The sequence below is a fragment of the Acipenser ruthenus genome, chromosome 21 (assembly GCF_902713425.1).
Source record: "Acipenser ruthenus chromosome 21, fAciRut3.2 maternal haplotype, whole genome shotgun sequence".
Classification (NCBI taxonomy): domain Eukaryota; kingdom Metazoa; phylum Chordata; class Actinopteri; order Acipenseriformes; family Acipenseridae; genus Acipenser; species Acipenser ruthenus.
This window is the reverse complement of record NC_081209.1, coordinates 27715862-27737771: the sequence shown is the minus strand read 5'-3', so window position 1 is coordinate 27737771 and position 21910 is coordinate 27715862. Positions and strand designations below refer to the sequence as shown.

The 21910-nt window shown below is 43.9% G+C and overlaps 1 protein-coding gene across 2 annotated transcripts; it reads left to right on the top strand.

Moving 5' to 3' along the window:
- Window positions 1-3615: 3615 nt before the first annotated feature.
- LOC117428398 (lactadherin-like) lies at window positions 3616-20737 on the top strand. Of its 2 annotated transcripts, none has more exons than XM_034047363.3 (10): window positions 3616-3892; window positions 8811-8936; window positions 9257-9388; window positions 14665-14778; window positions 15112-15293; window positions 15581-15736; window positions 15887-16031; window positions 17151-17353; window positions 18290-18442; window positions 18664-20737. In XM_034047363.3, the coding sequence occupies exons 1-10, from the start codon at window positions 3811-3813 to the stop codon at window positions 18808-18810; spliced, it is 1440 nt and encodes a 479-aa protein (XP_033903254.3). In that variant the 5' UTR covers window positions 3616-3810; the 3' UTR covers window positions 18811-20737. The 2 variants fall into 2 exon arrangements, with proteins under 2 accessions (XP_033903254.3, XP_033903255.3); XM_034047364.3 differs by having other exon boundaries at window positions 3617-3892; window positions 17169-17353.
- Window positions 20738-21910: the final 1173 nt, after the last annotated feature.

Here is a 21910-nt window from a genome sequence, read left to right as displayed (position 1 = left end):
AAAAGCCAAGATACTAACCGACAGAGCCTACTTATTATTAAAAAAGTAGTGATTTTTATTAAAGAAAAGATGTGTGTATTTTTATCTGTGTGTGTTTCTTTTCTCTTTTTGTGCTTGTATTATACAAAATAAAATACAAGCTACTAAAGGTCCAGGCACAACGAAGCAACCCAACACATGACACATCAAATAATATTTTTTATTAACAGTATGCCATACTCGTATAACTTGCTGTTTTCTCTTAAAAACCTTAAATATACATGTTTTGACTAAACTGGTCTCAAACCGCCCCTTTTGTGGGTTCAAGAAAGACATGCATTGTGTCGTTTTTCTTCAACCTCAACATTCCAGCTTCAAACGGAATCCCTGTATACGTAGCCTTCCAGACTATATTATTATGCTGAGAGCAACACCTTTCTAAAGAAATATCACTGCTGCTCAAATCACAATGTTTATAACTCGCTATTAACACCAAGCAGCGCAAAGCTGTTTTAGAATGCAATGCTCTGCCTGTGGCAGCACCTTCCACACCGCAGATACAACGCACTTCTGTGTATGTGTGTGTGTGTGTGTGCGTGCGTGTGTTTTTCTAACAGCTGGCTTTGACTATTGTTATAATAAACAATGCATGAAATGGAAGGGTGGCTATAACTGAGTTAGTGGTTAAGACCTTTTTGACAAGAGTCTATTTCGAAGTTTATCTGTATGTAGATGAGCTCATACTTCACACTTGTGGGGATATTGTACTTTCATCTCTAACGAGGAGGGTCAGACTAACACGTTTGTGATGGCACTGGTGTAACAGATTCTACTGACACCTGCTGGAGAGATGAAGTAATACAAGTAGCTGGCCTTTTTTTGTACAGTGGTTAATTGGGGACTCTGAGCTTACCAGTCCGTGCCCATGGCTCTCGAACTCACTGGTGCAGTCCTGCTCTTAAAGAGCTTCTCTGAAAGAGGGCGCCTGTGAGTCTGTCCCTCTCAACAGTAGCTCTATTTGCAATCTGCAGGAACCTCTGGCAGCTACAGATCAGCCCCCTGGGCACAGAGCTGTGGCCCAGATATCTGTTAGAATGAAAGCTGCTGCTGTTTGGAAGCTCTGCCTGTTTAACACCAGCTGTAGGTCAGCAGTTTCAGAGGCAGGCCAGAGGCCAGGCTGCTATTCAAGCAGTGCTGTTTGACTGGGCAGCACATGGAAACAGGGAGGGGAGGGGAGGGGAGATGTGTACTGATTGAAACAGGGAGGGGAGGGGAGGGGAGATGTGTACTTTAACAACCCTTTACAAACTGCTTTTATCATGCTACACCATGACACACGTGTGTACGGGTCTCTCCCTCTCTGAACCCCCTCTTCTCCTCTCACTCTGTAGAGCCCATCTTCTCTCTCATTGCACAGTCACAGTCCAACGCCCTTCTCTAGCTGACTACCCTCTGACTCACTCCTACTAGTCTAGGGTCGGAAGCTTTTAAACTTGCTGGCTTTTATTTCACACACACAAGCTCAGATTTAAGCACAACACCCAGTTTTGGCAAGAGACAAAGGGAGTTCTCCAAGCTGCCAGCTTGAGTAACCAGAATAAATTTGCTGGCAGTCTTCTGCCAAGCCCAGTGTGTGTCACAACCAGCCACACTGGATCAGGCAGCATTTCTTGTACACAGCTGTATCACATAGAGAAGAAATGTATCTATGTCTAGTATATTAGGAAGTGTGTATTCATGAGCCACAGTGCAGTAACTGTTTGTCATTACCGCCCAGTTCCAGCTGTGTGTAACATGTGTGAAGTTAACAAAGCAATGCAAGGATGATCATGATAAATAGGCTACCAGTGTAACGTCGAATGTGCTGTGGGTTCTAGCGGGAGGTGACACAGTGTTGACAATGGCAATAACTGGAGACCAGGTCAGCGATGTCGTTCTTAAAGGTACAGTTTATTGAACCCGCTGTAATAAACCAAAAACAAGCTCAAGAACCGGACCACACTTAAACAGAGTTATACTATACAGTTAATCATGACGTTCTTCTTTCTAAATTATCAAGACTATTTTTTTTAATAAGGCATTGAAATGGGCTGAGTCTTGTTAGATAGAAAGCAATGTGTTCGAGCTAGTAATATTCAATCTCCCTTTAGGAATTGCACAGCGGGGTCCCCCCCAGGGTCCTGTATTAGGATCATTATTATTCCATCTGTATATCTATGATCTACCGGTCGCTTGTCCTGGACTTGACCTCCAGATGTACACTGGTGATACAGTTGTGTATGTCTCTAAGAGGCTGCTTCTAACATAACACATGTCATGACAGAGCTGACAGATTGGCTGAATAACTCCTGCCTAACCTTGAATGTAAAGAAAACTGCGGGAATGTGTTTTTCTATTAAACAAAATTCAACAAAAAATGATTTTGATATTTTAATTAAAGGTGATAATATTGATATAGTTTCAGATCTTAAACAGGTAATGGATTCCCAATTAACATTCAAAAAACACATTAAAAGGGTGATCAAAACTGTGAGATTTAATCTGTCAAACTGCAGGTATATTAGAAATAATCTATGCACTAATGCTGCTAAATTATATTAGCATTCTGGGATTTTTATCCCACTTCTCATATTGTATAACCACTTAGTCACAAGCTGGGAAATCTGTCATTCAGCCAATTTACTCTGTGTATAAACAAAGCTTAAAAATTACAGATAAACAAAACAATGAGATTCCACCATTGCAGCATTCTCCAAAAATATAACTGACACAGTTTTGATAATTTGATATATTATTCTTGTGGTGGTGTGTTTTTTAAGTCTGGCCTCCATTCACATTATAATAACAGAATTTCCAGGGCAGCTGTTAGAGGTACCTGCGTGGAGGCAAGACCACGTGCACAATTTACACCAATTTAAAGGTGCAACTCTCTGGAATTCTGTACCAGACAGCATTAAATGTACTCATGAATTGAAAGATGTTACTGATAAGCTAAAAGTATGGTTAAAACAATAACAAAAAATCACTAATTACATATAATTTTTATACACCTGCCTAGGGACTGCCAATGAAAATGAGCTCATAGCTAAATCTGTATGCAATACATTTTATGACATGTCACAAATGTCAAAAACTGTACGCTGCTGTCCCAGTCAAATAAATACATAAACACATAATCAAACTCCCATTGAAAGGACTACTCTCGTTTTACTATAAACCTAATCAAACACCAGAAACCAGTGACTTCTGTAGTTGGTCCCACAGTTTGTAAAACCTGCAATGGCTCCAATTGCTATGCAATAACAACCAGGCAGAGCTGGTCTCTCACTCCTCAAACTTTATAGGGCTAAATCATAACTACGTTAACGTTACAAGTTGAACTTTACGGTAGCAACAGTTTCCATGCCTTGGCAAGCGGAGCTAGTTGCCCACCCCCTCTCTCTGGTACTGTTGCTGACAACTGAAATATAATGGGTGCGTTCACGGAGAACATTCTTAGAAGATCATTGGCTAAACTGGTTAGATTCTGCACAGAATCTGCGCAGAATGATCTCCGTCAACGCACCCTAGATTTCTAAAAAGGCCGGCTTTTATTTTCCTATGGGTCTCTAATTGGATAGAGGCTCAGACACACGTGTTGCTGGTAATCCGCAAGCACAGCTAATGTGACACCCTCCTCCCTCCCTCTCTTCAAATCTCAACCCGAGACCAAACACAAGTCAGTTTCCATGAAGTAAACACAGCCAGACGTGCACATACAGCGTGTAGTGAGACAGTCAGACAAAAACAGAGAGAGAGAGACAGATTCAACAAGACAGAAAGCAGCAAAACATGAAAGCCCACAGTGTCCTCTCTTACCCTCCGCTACTCCAAGCAGCCTGTATCGTTTTCTGGGGTGTTTCTGTTGTAAACGGTAAGTCTGCGTTTTCTTTTTGTTGGTTTGTTTGTGTGTTTGTGTATTTGTGCACTGTGATGACTCAAAGGCTAAGGAATCCGGAAAAGTTTTTTAAACTCTGTCTGTTATCAAATCTTTTCTAGTCCTGGATTAACAATGCGCGCTCGTCTCCTTGTAACATACCGTATTATTTATTTTAATAATTGTTGTTGTTGTTGCGAATGTAGCTGTTTTGTAAACAACTTCATACAATGACGTCATGTTGCTTTAACTATACATTTTAAAAGTTGTATTTGCATTTATGACCGTCTACTTTACCAGCTGACACAACCGACACTAGCTTTGTAAGTGTTGTGTGACTGTGGCCGTTCTATTGGTTACAGTGTAGCTTGCATTAAAAGCTTAGCCCTGAATTAAATACGTATATCTGAGATCAGTAAACTACCTGGGTTATTTTATTTGTGGGCCTCTGTGACAGATTTAAATCAAATTAATAACGCAACACATACAATTATATGACTTGTATTAAATACTGCACTTAATGTAAATATAAATGTACATTTAAAGAACATGTTTTAGAATGAATGGGCTTTTGTGTGTGTGTGCACAGTGCTGCTGTAGCCACTGCAGTAACATGTCATTTCACTGTAACATCTCTCTTTGTTGACTTCTCTGTGTGGTTGCTGAGTGGCCGCAGGGCATGAGAATGAATGTGTTCAGAAGGGTCTGGGTCTCTGGTATACCCTCTTCACTGTGATTCTGCAGGGGTGGTAAGAGGTATGCACAGCACATATGGGCTGCATTGCAGTACCAGCCACAGCAAGAAGCTCAGTCTTGGGCACATGCCATTGCCGGCATCCTGCAGTTTCAATCTTGTAATCCATCCCTGCCCACAATAGATTTTCCGTAGCATGAAGGGCAAAAAAAAATACCAGACATTACTCATGTATTATTAATAAAATTATTCAAAATGCTTCGGAATTATGTCTTGCTGGACAACAACATTTTAGTGACTCAGAGACCCACAAAACCAGTAAACACTGGACAGCAGGAACCGTCCGCATCAAATCAGCTGTCTATAACCGCACGTGTATCTGTGCATCTTTGTCTGATGTGTTTTGAGCAGGTTTTAGACCTCGAAGAGGGAAGCGGTCCTTTTTGTGAGATGTTTGTCTGACCAGCTGCAGGAACTGAAATCTGTATTTAGCAGCATTTTGCACCTTTCAGTTCTTCATGTGAAAGTCTCAGATCAGGGGAGCATGCAGGCCTTCTTTGGGTCATGACTGCAATCTTTAGACAGGATCAAATCAGCCTGCAAGTTTTTTTTTTTTTTTTGGGAGGGGTGGGTTAGTTGTTTAGGGACTGAGGCTAGCAACTTGCTTCCTTAATGCTCTTGTTGGAGTGAGAGGAGACAGCAGAACAATGAAAATGCTGAGCAGAGAGATGGCCACCTGGTTTCATATGCCCCACGATGGAGGATGGTGGAAGCTCTGCTGGTCTCGGGACAGTTTTTTATCCATCTCAATCAGCAGTTGTGTGGGTAGACAGTCTCTCATCCAGAGAGGCCAAAGAGTGGATGGACATGCAGACTAAACAACTCTCTTGGAGGCTCCTTCCAAGGAGAAGGTTGTAGCACGTTGGCTAGACAGTGTGGAGAGCGTGCATCACTGCTGCCCATAAGATAGCTGCTCTGTGGATTTAGAAGTGCACAGTGCTTTCATAAACCTTTCCCCAGCATTAAATCTGAAACATGTACTGCCCTTTCTGGTCCAGTAATGCCACTGACCGGTGGATATTGGTACTAGCCTGGCTTAGATTTCCTGGAAGTTGGTTGTTGGGAACTAAGCTGCAGTGATTGGGTTACTGTGTGTGTGGCGGGTCTGCGGTCAGGGTTTCCATGCATCACAATAAGCACATGGGTCAGGGGCACTCAGTTAATTGCAGTAATAGCCACTGGAACATCTTCATTACTAATGTGGTTTTCCAGTGCTATAGTCTAGCAGTAGTCCTTCTGGGCGTTGGGCTTCCTACTGTAATACAAGACTGTACCTCTCTCAACAGCCCCCTGCTCTACCACGGCCCCTCTGCCTCTGATATGGCTTTGCCACAGCCTGACCGCCACGTACTGTATAGGGCCAGTGCAGTGCAAAATGATTATCTTGCAATACACATGTGGAAGTCTGTAATATATATTATCTACAACACACTCCCGTATTCTATGCCTCTCTATTCAAACACTTCATAATACAGAAGGCTGCCAAGCCTTGTAAACTCGCACAAAGGAATTTTTGACTCTTGCACAAGGTTGTTTGTGTATGGAAGAAATTGACACGATCTGAAATGATTGTGAGATGATCGTTTGGGTAGCAAAACAAGAAAATCTACTGCTTGCACTAGTTTTGCATGAGCAAGGCAAGATTTAGTGCTATTGTTTAACAGAAACAGCCTGGGATGAGGTCATTGTTTGAATGGCATTTTCTTTTTAAAGAAGGAAAAAGAAAGCCTCTCTATCTTGGCTCCTGGCACTGTAAGCTCAGGATGATCTTGGCAGTATATGGCCCATTTGATCCAAAAGCTCAAATATTTTTAGGAACTGACTAATTTCAATAGAATTCTTTAATATGGTAAAATAAACATACAGTTCTGAGTAATGTTTAAGACCGTTTCCCGGGATTATTTTTAGAGGCAAGTAATTTAGCAGCATTCTTTGGGCTCTGCTTGAAGATTATTGAAATCTAGCTGGCAGAGTCTCTTGTACCCAATACCCAAGTTTGTTTCTGAAATAATGTTTTATGTGCCTCTGCAAAAAAGGCAGCACATCCATTCACTCCTCCACCTTCCCCTCCAGTGCTCAGCTTCAACATGTCTTTGATATGGCTGCGATCCACTCCCACCCTCAAATTAACGTATAAGAGGCAGGAATCTAATGCCTTGGTCATTGTTAACAAATAATGTAACTTGTATCTATTTGAATAGTAGCAGCTGCCCTGGGGTGGTGTGGAGGTCAGGTGGGATGTGTCCCGTTCCCCTAAAAATAACGAAGTCCTTCCATTGAAAAGAAGAAGTGAACCTCTTCTGGGTTCCTGTTATCGCTCACGTAGATGCATTTCACTGATTTTTGAAAAGCATTTTTTTTTTTGTTTTCAGTGTTCTGTAACAAATAATGTAACACGAGATTATCTGAAACTACAGCATTGTCAGCAAAGCTTTCAGCACAGCAAATGTGCAATATTATGTGTGGGTGAGCGATCCACCTCAGTGTGCAGTCAGGCTGCGGCTGGATCTTCTCTAGAAATGCAGATAACACCAGTGTATAGAAAGCGCTATCATCTGCATTGCCATTTCAGATGAGAAAGGCAGTCTGTACCTGCTGCTGCATTATACTGTACCTATACTGGTAAAGGCACTGCTTGCAATGATCTACACAGTGAGGTGATCATTATACGGGAGATATTTATCTCCAAGTTTAAAGGCATTATTTAGTCTTTCTATGGCGCTGCTCAAGGGGAGGTTAAATTACTTCAGACAGCACGTTTCGGGTGAACTTGATCTTTTGAGACCATTTTTAGAGGGGAAAATGCTTCCATTCAGCCTGGTGTCCAATCAGAAATGCTATGCAGGGAAACTGTCATACTCAAGCCTGCTTGATTGTTGCTGTAACAGGAATCGGCTGGAAGTGGAGGGGGTGGTTGAATTCCATTGCCATGTTTTAACTGGCTGCCAGAAACCTTTTTATTTTATTTTCTTCAATCAGAAGTAATCGGATCAGAGGGTCAGTGTGGTCCTCATCACATGGTCTCCTGACTGTGTCTCTCTCTCTCTCTCTCCTCTCTCTGTTAAAAGGATAAAGGGTTTTAACCAATTAGCTTCTGGCCCCAAGGTGGGTCATGCCACCCCCCGCATGAGTTTTCCCTGCAGTTTGTTTTAATCGATAAATAAATAAAATGCGGTTCATTGAATATGCCCCCTTCCAAATCACTACGTTCTAAAGAGAAACCTTTCAGCTTTTTTTTTTTTTTTACATTATTATTATTTTGCTGAGGTTTTGTTTTCAGGAAAAGAGAAATTTGACTATAAAAAAAAATAATAATCCTGGGGAGGGGGGGGGGCGGGGAGTAATTCAGTGAAAGCTGAGAGGGGGGGGGATGAGGGAGGCTGGGTGTCTGTGTAATCTGGAGACATGCTTGTTTACGGAAAGCTGCAAATTAGTTTCCTCTAAACCCTTTATCGATGTTGTGACCGTATGGTACAGTAATAGTGGCCTGGATTTTCCACTTTGCTTTTCTTACCAAGTCGTGCTGAAATCGCCCTGTGCAAGTGACCTGCAATATGAAAATAAATGAAGTTTAAAAGGAAATTTGCATGCCTCGCCTTCTCGTAGTCACGCCAAGAGAGTCTTCTGTATTGATGGCCTTATCCCAGTTTCAATTCACAGCTGACCTTACCATTAAGAGTGCTAATGACGGGATACACGAGCACCTTTGATCCCTTTCACCAGTACAACATGAAAAGTTCAGCACTTTTACCAATTGTTTTGTTTAAATAGAAGAAAGTGTTTTTCCTGGGATCCGGGCGTCCTGTCTGTGTTTTGATAATATCTAGGAGGGACAGTTCCAGAACTAAGACATGTAAACAGAGCTGGCAGATAAGGAGATGGGCTGTGTTAGTCCAAGGCTGAGTTTGGAGATTGTTTAACTTTCCAGCTGCTCAATTTGTGTCTAAAATGTCTCCTGTTTTTCCTGATACAGGATTTGAAAATGAAGGTCTTGTTTGGAATACAGCAAAATGCTAAATAAAATTCTTCTTTTTTTTTTTTTTTTTTTTGCAGAAGCCGTCTGTATTTACCCTGTGAGTAGATGGTTACAGACAGACAGACAGCACCAGGCTGCAGGTCCTCAGGTTTCCCAGTCTCACCTCCTCTCTGCTTGTTTTTCAGGAGGATTCTGCGAGGTGAACCTTTGTATGAACGGAGGGACGTGTGTGACTGAGGTGGGCGATGCCCCCTTCATCTGTATCTGTGCCGAGGGCTTCACTGGAGACAAATGCAACACCACCGAGACTGGTAACAACCACAGCATGCTGGGACTGGGGGGTAGGGGGTAGGGGGTAGGGGGTAGGGGGTAGGGGGGGCAGGCAGGCACACAGACAAACTGACTGACAAACAGAGAGAGTGACGGACATACAGCTTTGTGGTGATTAATGTAGTGGGCAGAATCATGAAGCAGTCTTGGACTTTCCCATACTAGAATGATAATGAAGACCTATTCAGTGTAACAGGTGTTACCTTTTCATGAAAATAGTGCATCTCAGTTTGCTGTTTGTAAAGTACTGTGTCAGTCTAGGACCCTGGTACTGATGCCAGCCTCTCTGGGTTCCCTGCAGGTCCATGCCAACCGAACCCGTGTCACAACAACGCGGCCTGTGAGGTGACCAGCAAGATCCGGCGCGGGGATGTCTTCAGCGAGTACATCTGCAAGTGTCCTGAGGGCTACAACGGGGTGCACTGCCAGAACAGTAAGTCCCCATCGCTCCCTTCACTGTCTCTGTGTACTGAAGAGATTCCACAAGGAGAGCCTCGCTGACATTCTAACTAGGAGTGTCTTTGGAAAAGATTAGGGCACCAAGTTAAAATGTGTTTTGGAACTGGAGGTTTAGAATGTGTGTAATAACAGAATGTTCCTCTGTGCTCTGGGTGTGCCCGGGACAATCGCACACAAACATCCCAGGGAGTACGCTGCAGATTTGGGACAGGAGGCCCCGTCAGGGGTGCAGCAACCCTGACGCCCCCTCTGTCTAATGAGGACCAGGATAGCCTTGTTCTGATTCTCCCTCTGGCTGACTCCTCTCTGTGGAGCACGGCTGACTCACCTCTGAGATTACCATATGCAGCGTGTCATTTTAAACAAAACAAACACAATCTATTTCAATCTATCCATTCAAAGACCATGTAGAGACCTGGAGTATGCGTGCAGGCTGGAGATCTATTCATTTCATGTCTCTACCTCCGTTTGCAATCAGGTCTACCTGCTTTTACTTACCGGCTGGTGTTCCAACAGGACTCGGGCTATCTCCTCGGAAAGCTGTTCTTGAGCCAAGATTATAATAAGAATATAGCAAGAAAGAAATGAACGTCATCGAGCAGGAACAATGCTGAATAGAAAGCATGTGTCTGTCGAGAATCGTCTCTCTTCTCCACCAACACAAAGGCTCTTCTTTGTCTGGTGGGGTGAAAGAGCGCTCCTTGTAGAAAGTGGTTTCTTTGTTGAACCCCAGGCCGGGCTTGTCTCAGCAGTCATGAGATTCTGAACTGGGTCGACAGGGCTGTAGCTACAAGAACCTCCCCCCGTGACTACTGTATACTGTGGATATGTCGAGATTTCCCTTCAGAAGTACCCCACGGAGGTATTTTACAAGGTGACGTTACATTTTATTGGCTCGGGCTGCTGCTGTTGTGAAAAAGAAACACTTCACACAGAGCAGTCAAGAGACATCAAATGGTGGGCAACACAATTCTGTGATGGAGGAGCCTGTGGCTGCTTGTCATCGGCACCGTTTGTCTAAGGAATGACGTTTATAACGAGGACAAACCACTTGCGTGGAGAGGTGGAAAAGGTTCAGATTGGTTAGGAAGGTTTACAAGAGCATTTAAAAAGAGCACCCCCCCCCAATTCTGTACTGGGACACTTCTCCTATACAGTAGATAAAGGGGTACCCCCTTTTAGAGGTTTCCATGGACTCCATGATTGATAGCCCATGCGTATCACAGTGGATTTCACCTCTAGATGTGTTTTTCTGCCTATTGGTACGCTGTTCTCTAGAAAGTTTTTTATAGAGTAATAAAATTAGCAGCGATTGTGCAGTTTCATGAGATGTTGAAACCACAAACTAATAAAGGGAACCCATAAAAGCTGGTACTGTGTCTGGTAGACTTCCCCCAGACTGTACCTGTGGAGAGGCCCTGGAACAATTCCGCTGCTCCTTGTTTTATTCCTAAGCTTTTTAAGCTGATTAGGTTCCATGCTGCTACCCTGGCCCTGACTGTGCCACAGTATTGCTTCTGGGCTTCTGCCTCTTCCTGGTCAACAGAAAATCATTTTGCAATTATCTTCATGCATGTCATGACCCAGCTCAATCACTAGTGACCCACTTGGACTTGCATTTAATTGTTGCTGTTACCCTACCTCCCAGTCCCTCAGCTCTAACCACGAGGCCACGCTGCCTCCCAGTCTCTCAGCTCACTGGTTTTCACTGCATAAGGGTATAGCAATGGTTGACATTGTATTACTGTCCTGTGTGCTTTACATTGAAATATAATGAAACAGGCACAATCCAATCAGTCCAATCTATATTCATTTTCAAAGTAGAGCCTATGACCCTTGTATAATGTAATTGATATGCACATGACTAGTAAAGGCAAGTTCATGAGGTGCATTTCTCAAAGTGCAGGGTAGGCTATTGCACACATCGTCTTGTGTATGCGTTTCCATGTGTGTGGGTGCATGCGGCAGAAGGAGTGTTTGTGATGGATTTCGAGTCTCCTTTCAGGGATTGTTTGGACTAGGTGCACTGACAGGCTTGTGCCAGGAGGAGGCAGCACTGTACTGCTTTATTTCCTCTTAGTGGAGAGCTGGAGGAGCAGCCAGTCTCTCAGCACTGCTGTCCTGCATTCAGTGAGGCCCAAGTTTTGGTAAAAATAAACATCTAAATACAAACCTTATACATGTAGCAAAAATCGATCATTAAAACTCCAATGCTCCATGGTTAAATGACGATCGTGATAAAGCTGAAATGTACAATTTTAGAACGAGCCCTTTGATCTAATAATCCCTATTTTAAATCTCGGTGTAACAGCCACATGATTCACGTTTACTGCTTGTCCGGGGATGGAATCAATTTAAGATCAAGAGGTCCATCCTTGGAAAGTAGCCCCTGCAGTGCCAGCCAGCATCCCTCGTGAGTTTCACTGAGGAGTGTATCTTGAATGTGTTATCCGCCTCTCTCTGATGTCCCTGACTGGACATTCACAGACACCTCATCCGTCACAGCCTGACTCCTGATTGCACACACTGTCTCCCCTCGGGGCGTCCTATCTGTACGTACTGGGAGTCGCTCAGTTACAAACCACAGACTTTGTAATGGAAGATAAACAGACCGGGTAAGGAGAGGGGGAGATACGAGACGCTGGAGTGTTGTGAGGAAGTGACAGAGCTATAACAGACAAGGAGAGGAAACTCTTATACAATAACATGGGGCAAATATGTGAGGAATGAGGATCGAAAACATTTTAAAAGTCAGATATGGGGGGGGGGGGGGCACTTTTTCAAGGAATTCTAGTTTAAGATCCATTTGATACCCTGTGCTGACACCTATTCAAGATTATCTGACTTGCACATACACACAGAATTTGTTTTATTTATTTTTTGCCGGGATCTTTACTTTTTATGCTGTCGTTTTTAACTCTTTCAACACAGCAATTCCTTATGGAGGTCTGTGAAAGATCATCTAACACACACACACTCAAATAAACACTACCCTCTCTCACACACACACACATAAACAAACACCCACACGCACCCAGGCTCGGATTCGAAGGGAAGCACCGTTGCCTCTTGTTTTCCCGGTCTTGCTCAGACTCTTAAGAGGATTGCTTACCGCCTTCCAGTTTTATCTGAGCTTTGAAATGAGGCTTGCGTTTGCCAACTGGTCAGAGCATCTTAACAAGAGACCTGGACAGGCAGGCAGGTGTCAGGGGGAGTCTGGCTACGTGTGGCTGAGGAGCCTCATCACGATTCTCTATCCCTGTCAAACCTGCTGCAGCTGCACAGGTACAGTAAACACCTGCAGCTTGCATTAGTGCTTCAATAACTTCACTGAACAAGACGAAGACCATGTGGAATTCCAAATGGAGCAGTCTGAAAAACAGCTCTCCATGAACATTCTCCATGAATGTGTGTGAATTTGAAACTCTACGTTGCTCAGACAGGGCTCCCTGTTTAGTTTGCAATACGTCATTTGTTATAATGAACTGTTTAAGTAATGAAAAGGCCTCACCACTATAACTCTCTTCACAAGTTACCCTATAGCTGGGCTGGAATCGCAAGCTTGGCCACTAAACCTCTCCTACTCTGAGCCACATGTCCACCCCCCTCCCCAGACACAGACTCCCCTCTGTGCCTCTGTGCCCTCTCAGCAGGCCCCCTGTCAGCACCTGTGACACTGCAGGAATGCACCTGCTGGAGCAGGGAGAGCCACTACAGTTCAGCTATTGTGAATCGCTACACTTCAATCCTAGCAGTGATTTAACCCAGTATGGTTTCACCCATAAGCAAAAAATAAATCAATAAAAAGGGTTTTGGTTTTGCACTTTGAAGCTGGTGTCCAGAAAGCGCATTGAAGTCGTATTGCTCTGGCACATGAACAGCTTCTGCACAAGCGGTAACGCCTGAAGCACCACGTTCATTTTTCTGTGAAAAAATCACAACACAAGCTGTATTTATGCCATTTGATGCATTCTAAATCAATATTTCTTCACAGAAAAAAAAGTAAATTCTTAGTTTCTTATTTCCTTTTTGAGGCGTCATAATGCTGCAGATAGATTTAACAGTTCATTAAGCTCGTGGATTAACAACATGAGAGTTATCGCAGCAATATAGTTAAAGAGACTTAAAATAACAGGTAGGTGCCAGTTAAAAATGCTCCACAAAGGACAATGGCACTTAATGGGTTGTAGAGCAGGGTTAGTACCAGCACCGCTTGCTCCTATAGCTGTCATACTGGAGAGGTAAATCCCTGAACAGTATGTGCATAACCCTGTAGAAACTCAGGACCGTTATAGCAGCTTGGTGCCATACTTCTCTTTTTCCACTGGTAACATTGCTGACCCTAAACAACCCAGCAGCACTGATTACCACAGCCGTATTCTTTACTGGCTTATAAATCATGCATAAACGACAGACCAGATTCTGTACTACAAGAATGCAAGATAACATTTGCCATTGCGTGTTCTGCAGCCCCAGCGTGTCTGTGGTTTAGTAATAATCAGATTAGTTGCTGTGGTAATTAAACTACAGTGATCCACACTAGTGGTACTGTATTGGGTTTGTTTCCAAGCTGTCCGCCGGAGGAGCTGAGAGACAGCAGTTTAGTAAAATGCCCGGTCGCTCTGTTTTAATTAGGTCCCCTCAGCTTTCAGAAATCTCCAGACTGTCACATGGTACACTGAAGAGATGGATTTTATTTGAAAATAACGTGAGAGCAGATTAAAGCATTTTTTCTGGGGTTATAGGCAGCCTGTAAGTCGATGAATGAAAGTTTAATTTAATTAAATTCCAGGATTCATAATAAAGTGCCTTCTGTCGTGGTCTCTCTGCAGTGAGGCTCTGTGCTGCAGAGAGGAGAGGAAGGGGGTTGGGGTGCTTGCAGAAGCAGCTCCTTCCAAGGAACTGCTTTTATTCGTTCAACTTTAGCGGAATCAAAAGTACCGTTATTGTTGTTCTGAAGATTTTTGTGATCTTGGAATCCACTATCATTGTGAGATAAATCGACCCTTTTTAAGAAACGTTAGCATCCTGCACAGCTTTCTTTAATACAGCAAATCCCCTGAGCTTTTTCTTTGGCACTGTCGGAATTTAGTATTTAAAGGTGAGATCCTGGTAGCAGCTAATCTACCAGCTAGATATCATTGCCCGGAAAATAATCTACAATCTATGGGAATGTACAGCTGCTAAACTCCATACCTTGGGTTTCTAATGAATATCAGTAATAGTAATGTTTGTGTTGTTCTTCCCCAGATGTGAACGAGTGTGCCACACAGCCCTGTAAGAATGGGGGTACATGCCGGGACCTGGACGGGGACTATACTTGCAAGTGCCCCTCCCCGTTCTTGGGGATGCACTGCCAAATGCGTGAGTGTTCACCGTGCTACATTTACAACATGAGAGTCTAACACCTGGCCCTGCGAGATCCCACAATGGGAACAGTAAACAAAGCAAACAAACTGAATCTGAACGTGGTCTCAAATGGCAACGGCAGTTTATTTGAAATACTAATTTCACTGTGTCTATAGCCACATCAAATAAACAGTGGAGATGTGAATTGGGAATGTCATGGTATGGATTAAAGAACCTGTGGCACGGACCTCCATTGCCCCAGTCAAATTTCAGCAGAGTATTTTTAGCTGGATAATTTAGTCGTGAGCCCTCCATGTTGGTTTTGCTCATGCGCTCTCGCCTCTGCAGGCTGTATTTCCATGCTGGGGATGGAGAGTGGTGGGATTGCAGATTCCCAGGTCAAGGCCTCCTCGGTGCACTGCGGCTTCCTGGGGTTACAGCGCTGGGGTCCCGAGCTGGCCCGGCTCAACAACAAAGGCATCGTCAACGCCTGGACCTCCGCCAGCCACGACAAGAGCCCCTGGATAGAGGTGAGAGCCGCAGATAACCCATCTTAGAAAATAAATAACTTCCCCAGCTGGAACGTGTATACCAAGCTATACCACTCTCTGAAAGCATGGTAAGCATTGTAAAGCACAGAGAGGTATGGTAAAGCATATTAAACATGTCAAACCAGTGTAAACAATGGTACATGCATAGTATAGACATGGGGCGGGGGTGTTAAACAAGGGATGTCTTGAGAAAATCTTGGGACACACACACACATGCACTGATGGCTCACCCCTGTGTCCTGTTCCCCTGTAATCTCTTGTCCCAGGTGAACTTGCAGCGGAAGATGCGTGTCTCTGGGATCATCACGCAGGGCGCCAGCCGCATAGGCACAGCCGAGTTTGTCAAGTCCTTCAAGGTGGCATCGAGCTTCGACGGGAAGACTTTCACCATCTACCGGGGCGCGGGCCTGAGGAGAGACATGGTGAGGCCACCGACCTTCCATGCACTCGCGTCTGGGGAATGTGACGTTTACCCCAGACGAGAGTAGCACAGCTTGGTTAGTGACAGTGGAAATGTTCGTGCAGTGAAGAGGTCCCTGGAAACTAACACCCGGACCTTTCCCCTTTCCCAGGTGTTCGTGGGGAACATGGATAATGACGGCACGAAGACCAACCTGTTTGAGCCCCCCATCGTGGCGCAGTACATCCGCATCATCCCCGTGGTGTGTCGCCAGGCCTGCACCCTCCGCTTCGAGCTCGTGGGCTGCGAGATCAACGGTAAAAATACAAACTCAAAGGACAGCGCAGGGTGGCTGCAAGGAAGCCTGATGCAAAACAACCCGAGTTCAGTCGCTAGTGAATTCAGTCACCTCTTGGAGAACCTGGGTTTAAATCTGAGCAGAGTTATTAGTGTTCAGAAAGGGAATGGTGGGTCTCTGTAAGCCTGGATTTAGAATTTGGGTTAGTTACATTGTAACTTCAGTTTGACAGAACTGTAATAATGTTCTAGCTCTCTACAATGTGACTGCAGATGGAAACCCCACAAACTGTGTCTTACCCCTGATTCATCACTAACCAGTAATCCAATATCCATGTGTCTAACTCACTTCTCTGTATAATCCACTCGTTCACTGTTGACTAATTGCGCAACAAATCAAAATGACGGGGGGGTTATATTTAGTAATGGGCAGGTCCATATGGGGCCAGTCCACAAATATTACAATGGACAGGTCCATGCAATTCCATGTGGAAAGAGCAGTTTCTATTTAACCACAGTAATGTGCTGGTACACTTCAGTTTGAATGTAGGGGATAGTCTTGTACAGTGTTTAGCTGGAGGTCCACATTTATCTCATTTGGAAGACTTGCCCACATTTGATAATGGTCAGGACCATATTGGTCTAAATTCAATTAGTCTGTATTAGTTGGCAAGCCCATATTAGCATATACAGTATTTCATAATTGGCAGTTTAAGTATACTAGACTAAAATATAGGACCAGTCTATGTTTAACTGTACCAATGGGCCGGGCCAGTCCATATATGTGACAAGCATTAATCACCAAATAATGTGGCAGGTCCATATTGCTTTATATTGATGGGCTTGCCCATATTGTATTATGTATTGGACTACATGAGTTAGCCAGTGTACAGTATATGTAATAATATTTATTGTCAGGTCCATACTGGTTTATATGGAAGGGTTAGTCCTTCTTGATTCCTCCACAGAGCACTGCAGCATGCTTCCCGGTACACGCTGTCTTGTTGCACGTCGCTCCACTCGCTGTGTCGGTCACTAAACTGCATGCTCGCAGTGCTCGGCTAGTTCTGTTGTTTTTTGTTTATGTGCTTCCGGTGCCCCTGTGTGTCTGTCACTGTCTCTTCCTGTCTTGTTCACAGTGTATTTCAACACGGCAGGTTGCTCTGAGCCCTTGGGAATGAAATACCGCATGATCTCCGACGGCCAGGTTTCTGCCTCCAGCACCTTCCGCACCTGGAACATGGACGCCTTCACCTGGCACCCGCACTTCGCTCGGCTCGACAAGCAGGGCAAGACCAACGCCTGGACCGCGCTGCACAATGACCGCTCCGAGTGGCTGCAGGTAGTGCAGTATAGGCCTCCCACCACCAGGGGGGGGGCCCCGCTACTTATTGAATATTCATACAGATTTAAACCCGACTCCACAATAACAAAGAAAAACTATCATCCATTATATATAAATATATATAATGGATGAAGGCTATATTTGCATCCTGAGCCATTTGAAAAAAAGGCAAATAGATGGGCCCCTTCAGTGAGTTACAGGAAAACAATTCCATCTCGGATTTCTGTGACAGTTTATAAATTTATGATGTCACAGAAACCCTAGATGGAATTATTTTCCTGTAACTCATTGAAGTCCATCTATTTTATTTTATATATATAATATATATATATATATATATATATATATATATATATATATATATATATATATATATATATATATAAAATATATTATATAGGCTGCCACTGCAGAGAATACCAATCCACAGCTGGAGTGCAGATGTAACCTGTCCTGCCTAGTGGTAGTTAACACTTATTACAACAGCTTGCTGGCTGCCAGAGTTGTGTTGCACAAGGGTAATCGGACAGCCGAGGCATGCGGGGAATGTCGTATTCATAACGATCCAGGAGATGCTGGAAGGTGGTTCTTGATGTATTGGGTCAGTTTAGTAAATTCAAAATCTGTAACTGAGCAATTCTACTACTTGGCCATCGGGTGCTAATTAAAACTTCCATTCAGGTCAAGCATGGGATATTGATTATCACTAAATAATGCAGGGAGTGTTGTTCTGTGCCCCTGACGCACACGTCACTTGACGGTGTGAGTGAATAAGAGGTGGATTTTAGCGGAACACAGTCTCTGATTACCACGGAATTTGGAATTGACAGTTGTGACGAGTCTCTGAGTGCTGTGTTTGTAGAGAGGGAGTACGCTGCCTCTGTGTTCTACTTACTCCCTCTTTCCTGTCGTCTTTCTTTCTCTCCCTCTCAGGTTGACCTTGAGACCCCTACACAAGTGACAGGTATCATCACCCAGGGAGCGAAGGACTTTGGGAATGTCCAGTACGTATCGGAGTTCAAAGTGGCCTACAGTGATGATGGAAAGTCCTGGACGGTGCTCAAGGACAAGAGCAGATCTGACAAGGTGAGTAAACCCAAAAGGTCTTGTGGGATACGCTTACTTTTTCTGTCAGTCTCTTTTTGTGCATTCAGTTTCTTCCGTAACTAGAAAACGGTAATGATATATGTATAAATAGTCAAACATATTCTGTTTTTGTTGACGTTCAAAACCTGCTCAGGATCCAGGGCTCCTCTGGTTGGATTTTATCTCCTGACCTCTGACCTCTGTTTCCCCTTTGTCCCCAGGTGTTCCGAGGCAACATCGACAACAATGCCCACAAGAAGAACATCTTTGAGCCGCCCTTCTTCGCCCGCTTTGTACGGGTCATCCCCTGGACCTGGCACGAACGCATCACCCTGCGCATGGAGCTGCTGGGCTGCGACGAGGAGTAGAGTCCGTTCTCCTGCCCCGCCCAGCGCCAAGCTCTGCCCTGCCCTGCCAGACCTGCCTGCTAGACTCTAACTCCACCCACCATCTGCCTAACCTTTCCCTCGCTTAGTACCCTCCTTGTTTTTAGGTTGGGTCTGAAAACCTAAATACACGACCTTTTAACCCGTATCCTCTGTAGAAACTGCTGTAGCAAAAAGGATTCCACCCCAGAGAGATGCTGTAACCCAATGCAACTCATGAGCTCCCACATATCTGCTTGTGTTTTGCACTCTCTGTTGTGAAGGGTGAGATTCCAAAAGGCCACTGTTCGTATTGGAGCCAGATCAGTTTGCATTGTGTTGTGCATGAGCAAGAATTTTAAAAGCCGCTACTCAGCAGGATCAGAGGGGGATAAGGGGTAAAGGGTTAAAATGCGATGACGTGTTTATATATTAAAGAAAAAGATGAAAAGAAACTCGGTGGCGCTTCACTGCAAACGGATTCCATGCAGGGAGAGCCCAGACTGAAATCAACAACAAAGCTTTTCCAATCCCAGGAGAAAAGAAAACAAAACTTTAAAATTGTAATGTCTTGGTTAGTAATTCTCTAATAGCGGGGGACAGTGAGGGCTGAATTCAGAGAAACCTGCAGATTACCTTCTGCGTACCTATATTTTATATATAAAAAGAGGTTATATATAGGTTTTATGTGCTTTTGCAAATAGTAAAATTGACGACAGAGAATGGTACTGCAGTGATTCTGTGATATATATTTTTTTTTCCCTGGGATTGGTTGCTGATTTGTCAGTGAGAAGTTTTGTGGCTGTGAAGCTGCATTGTGTAATTTTTAGTGTCTGAATGGAGGCAGGCATGTATTGATGCTGATGACGTGTGTGTTGGTAACGCTGGTCCGATTTCATTTTAACATTACTGGGTTGATTAAATATAATCGCTGGCCTGCCTCCCTCTGCCTGCAATGCCTCACTCGGTCCCACCCCAACTCCATAATCAACTTGTGACCCAAAGCCCCCTCTCCACAGCCAGCCAGAGATCCCCAGCTGTGCGAAAGTGAATTATTTAAACTTGAAACACTTTGAAAAGATCACCCAGCGGGGTCCTGGTAGCTGTCCCTCAACCCTCGGGTGAAGAGAGATTGCAGTTTCATGTTGAACAATTGCATTGATGTGAATTAAAGAATTAAAAATCCTCACTCTGAACTCCTCAAATGATCTCTGTGGCTGTGCTGCTTCAATTTTAAAATGAGTAAATCAATGAAATCAACAGGTTTCTAAATCTGCAGTAATGTGTGAGGGTGCATGGTACGTGGAGGTGTAGAGGCGTGCAGGTTAGGAAAGGTGGCAGACTCTTATAATGAGAAGCACAGGGGTACAGATTGGGGAAGGACCTGGGAATCTGTTACTGAATTATAAGAGAATTACTGAATTATACTGTAGAAGCATAAAAAGTGTTACAGTGAGGTACAGAGAGAGAGAGTTGGGGCTCTGTCACAGTGAGGTACAGTATAGATAGAGAGTTGGGGCTCTGTTAGTGAGGTACACAGAGAGAGAGAGTGGGGGCTCTGTTAGTGAGGTACAGTGTAGATTGGTAGAGAGAATTGGGGCTCTGTTACAGTGAGGTACAGTAGACAGTTGGGGGCTTAATTTATAACAAGGTATAGAAGGAAATTAAAGTACAAATATTTCACTTCTAGAGGTGTACAGATTTGCAGTATCTCAAGAAAGGGATTACAGTGGGAGTGTAAGATGGCAGTATGTTGTATTGTAGAGATCTGAGAAACGGTCTCAAGCTTTGTTAAACAACGATCTTAATATCCTAGTGTTCTGCGTTTAGTAAAAACCTGCTTCTTTTCCTCTGAGCATAGCCATTTCACAGCCAGTGTTCCTGCTTTTGTTTCTATGTGAAATAAACACAGTTGTATTTTTTTATTTCACTGAATTCCAAGAATTATTCATTATCATGCATGTCTGGTTCATTTTGAATGTGTGTATTTTTAATTAGTCATACATAAGAGATGTCCGTGAGGATCTTAATTATTGTCATTAAACTCCGTTGAATTGTCGGTTAATTAATTATTTAGTTAACCGATGAACTACCAAATCACTGGATCTGTTTTAGCAGGAGTTGCTGTGAAATGTGTATCTCTGTAGTTCATGGAGCTGTGAGGCACGTGTATCAATCTACTGGCTAGTGTTGCAATACCTCAGGACTAGAAGGTGTTTGTTCTGGTGTAGAACTGCAGAACACAAGTGTATCCATCAGAAGGTGTCTGTTCTGGTGTAGAACTGCAGAACACAAGTGTATCCATCAGAAGGTGTCTGTTCTGGTGTAGAACTGCAGAACACAAGCGTATCCCTGTCCACTGCATCCTGGTGGTGATACTCTGCTCTAACACTGCCTGTGATGAAGGGATGTTATCCACGCCTCCGATCTCAGGCTCCAACATGTCTATATTAGATAATAGGCTGTTGTTCACTCTGTAATTACGACTCTGTTGTGATGCTGTCTCTTCTAATGCAGCTCTCCACTCTGATTATATAGCCTCTCTGTCTTTAGAGCTTTCTGGATATACATGCTATCCACCCCTCGATTCTCATTATAATGCATCGATCAGACCCAACCCACTCTTATTCTCTGACTTTCTGCACCACGCCCCTCTGTTATAAGACTACATTTTTTTTTTACCGTTGACAGACGTTTCAAAGCTCCAACGCTGTCACTGATGTACGTCTGCTGTCCACTCCACCCTCCCTCGCAGGCGGTCTGCTCTCCCTAACCCCGTCCCTGTCGCTGACTGCACTTCCTTGACTCCCAGCTTCATGCAATCCTTTTCTCGAAGATCTTTCTACATGATCCTGTGGTGAACTGGGACAGAGGCAGATGTAACAGTGAGAAGGTTGTGGATTCTGTTTAACCCTGATGCCTTGTTACAATGGTGATACCATGAGTCCTCTTCATTAAAAGCAGCTTTATTTTAACAGCTGATCTTGATGGTTTGGGTGAGAACTCCAGGGATGCAGCTGTGCCGAGCATTCTTCAAAGGCTATTAAAGGCAGGAATGCTGGTTTACAGCTGCATCACGCAGCGCACAGGAGATGCCGTTTCT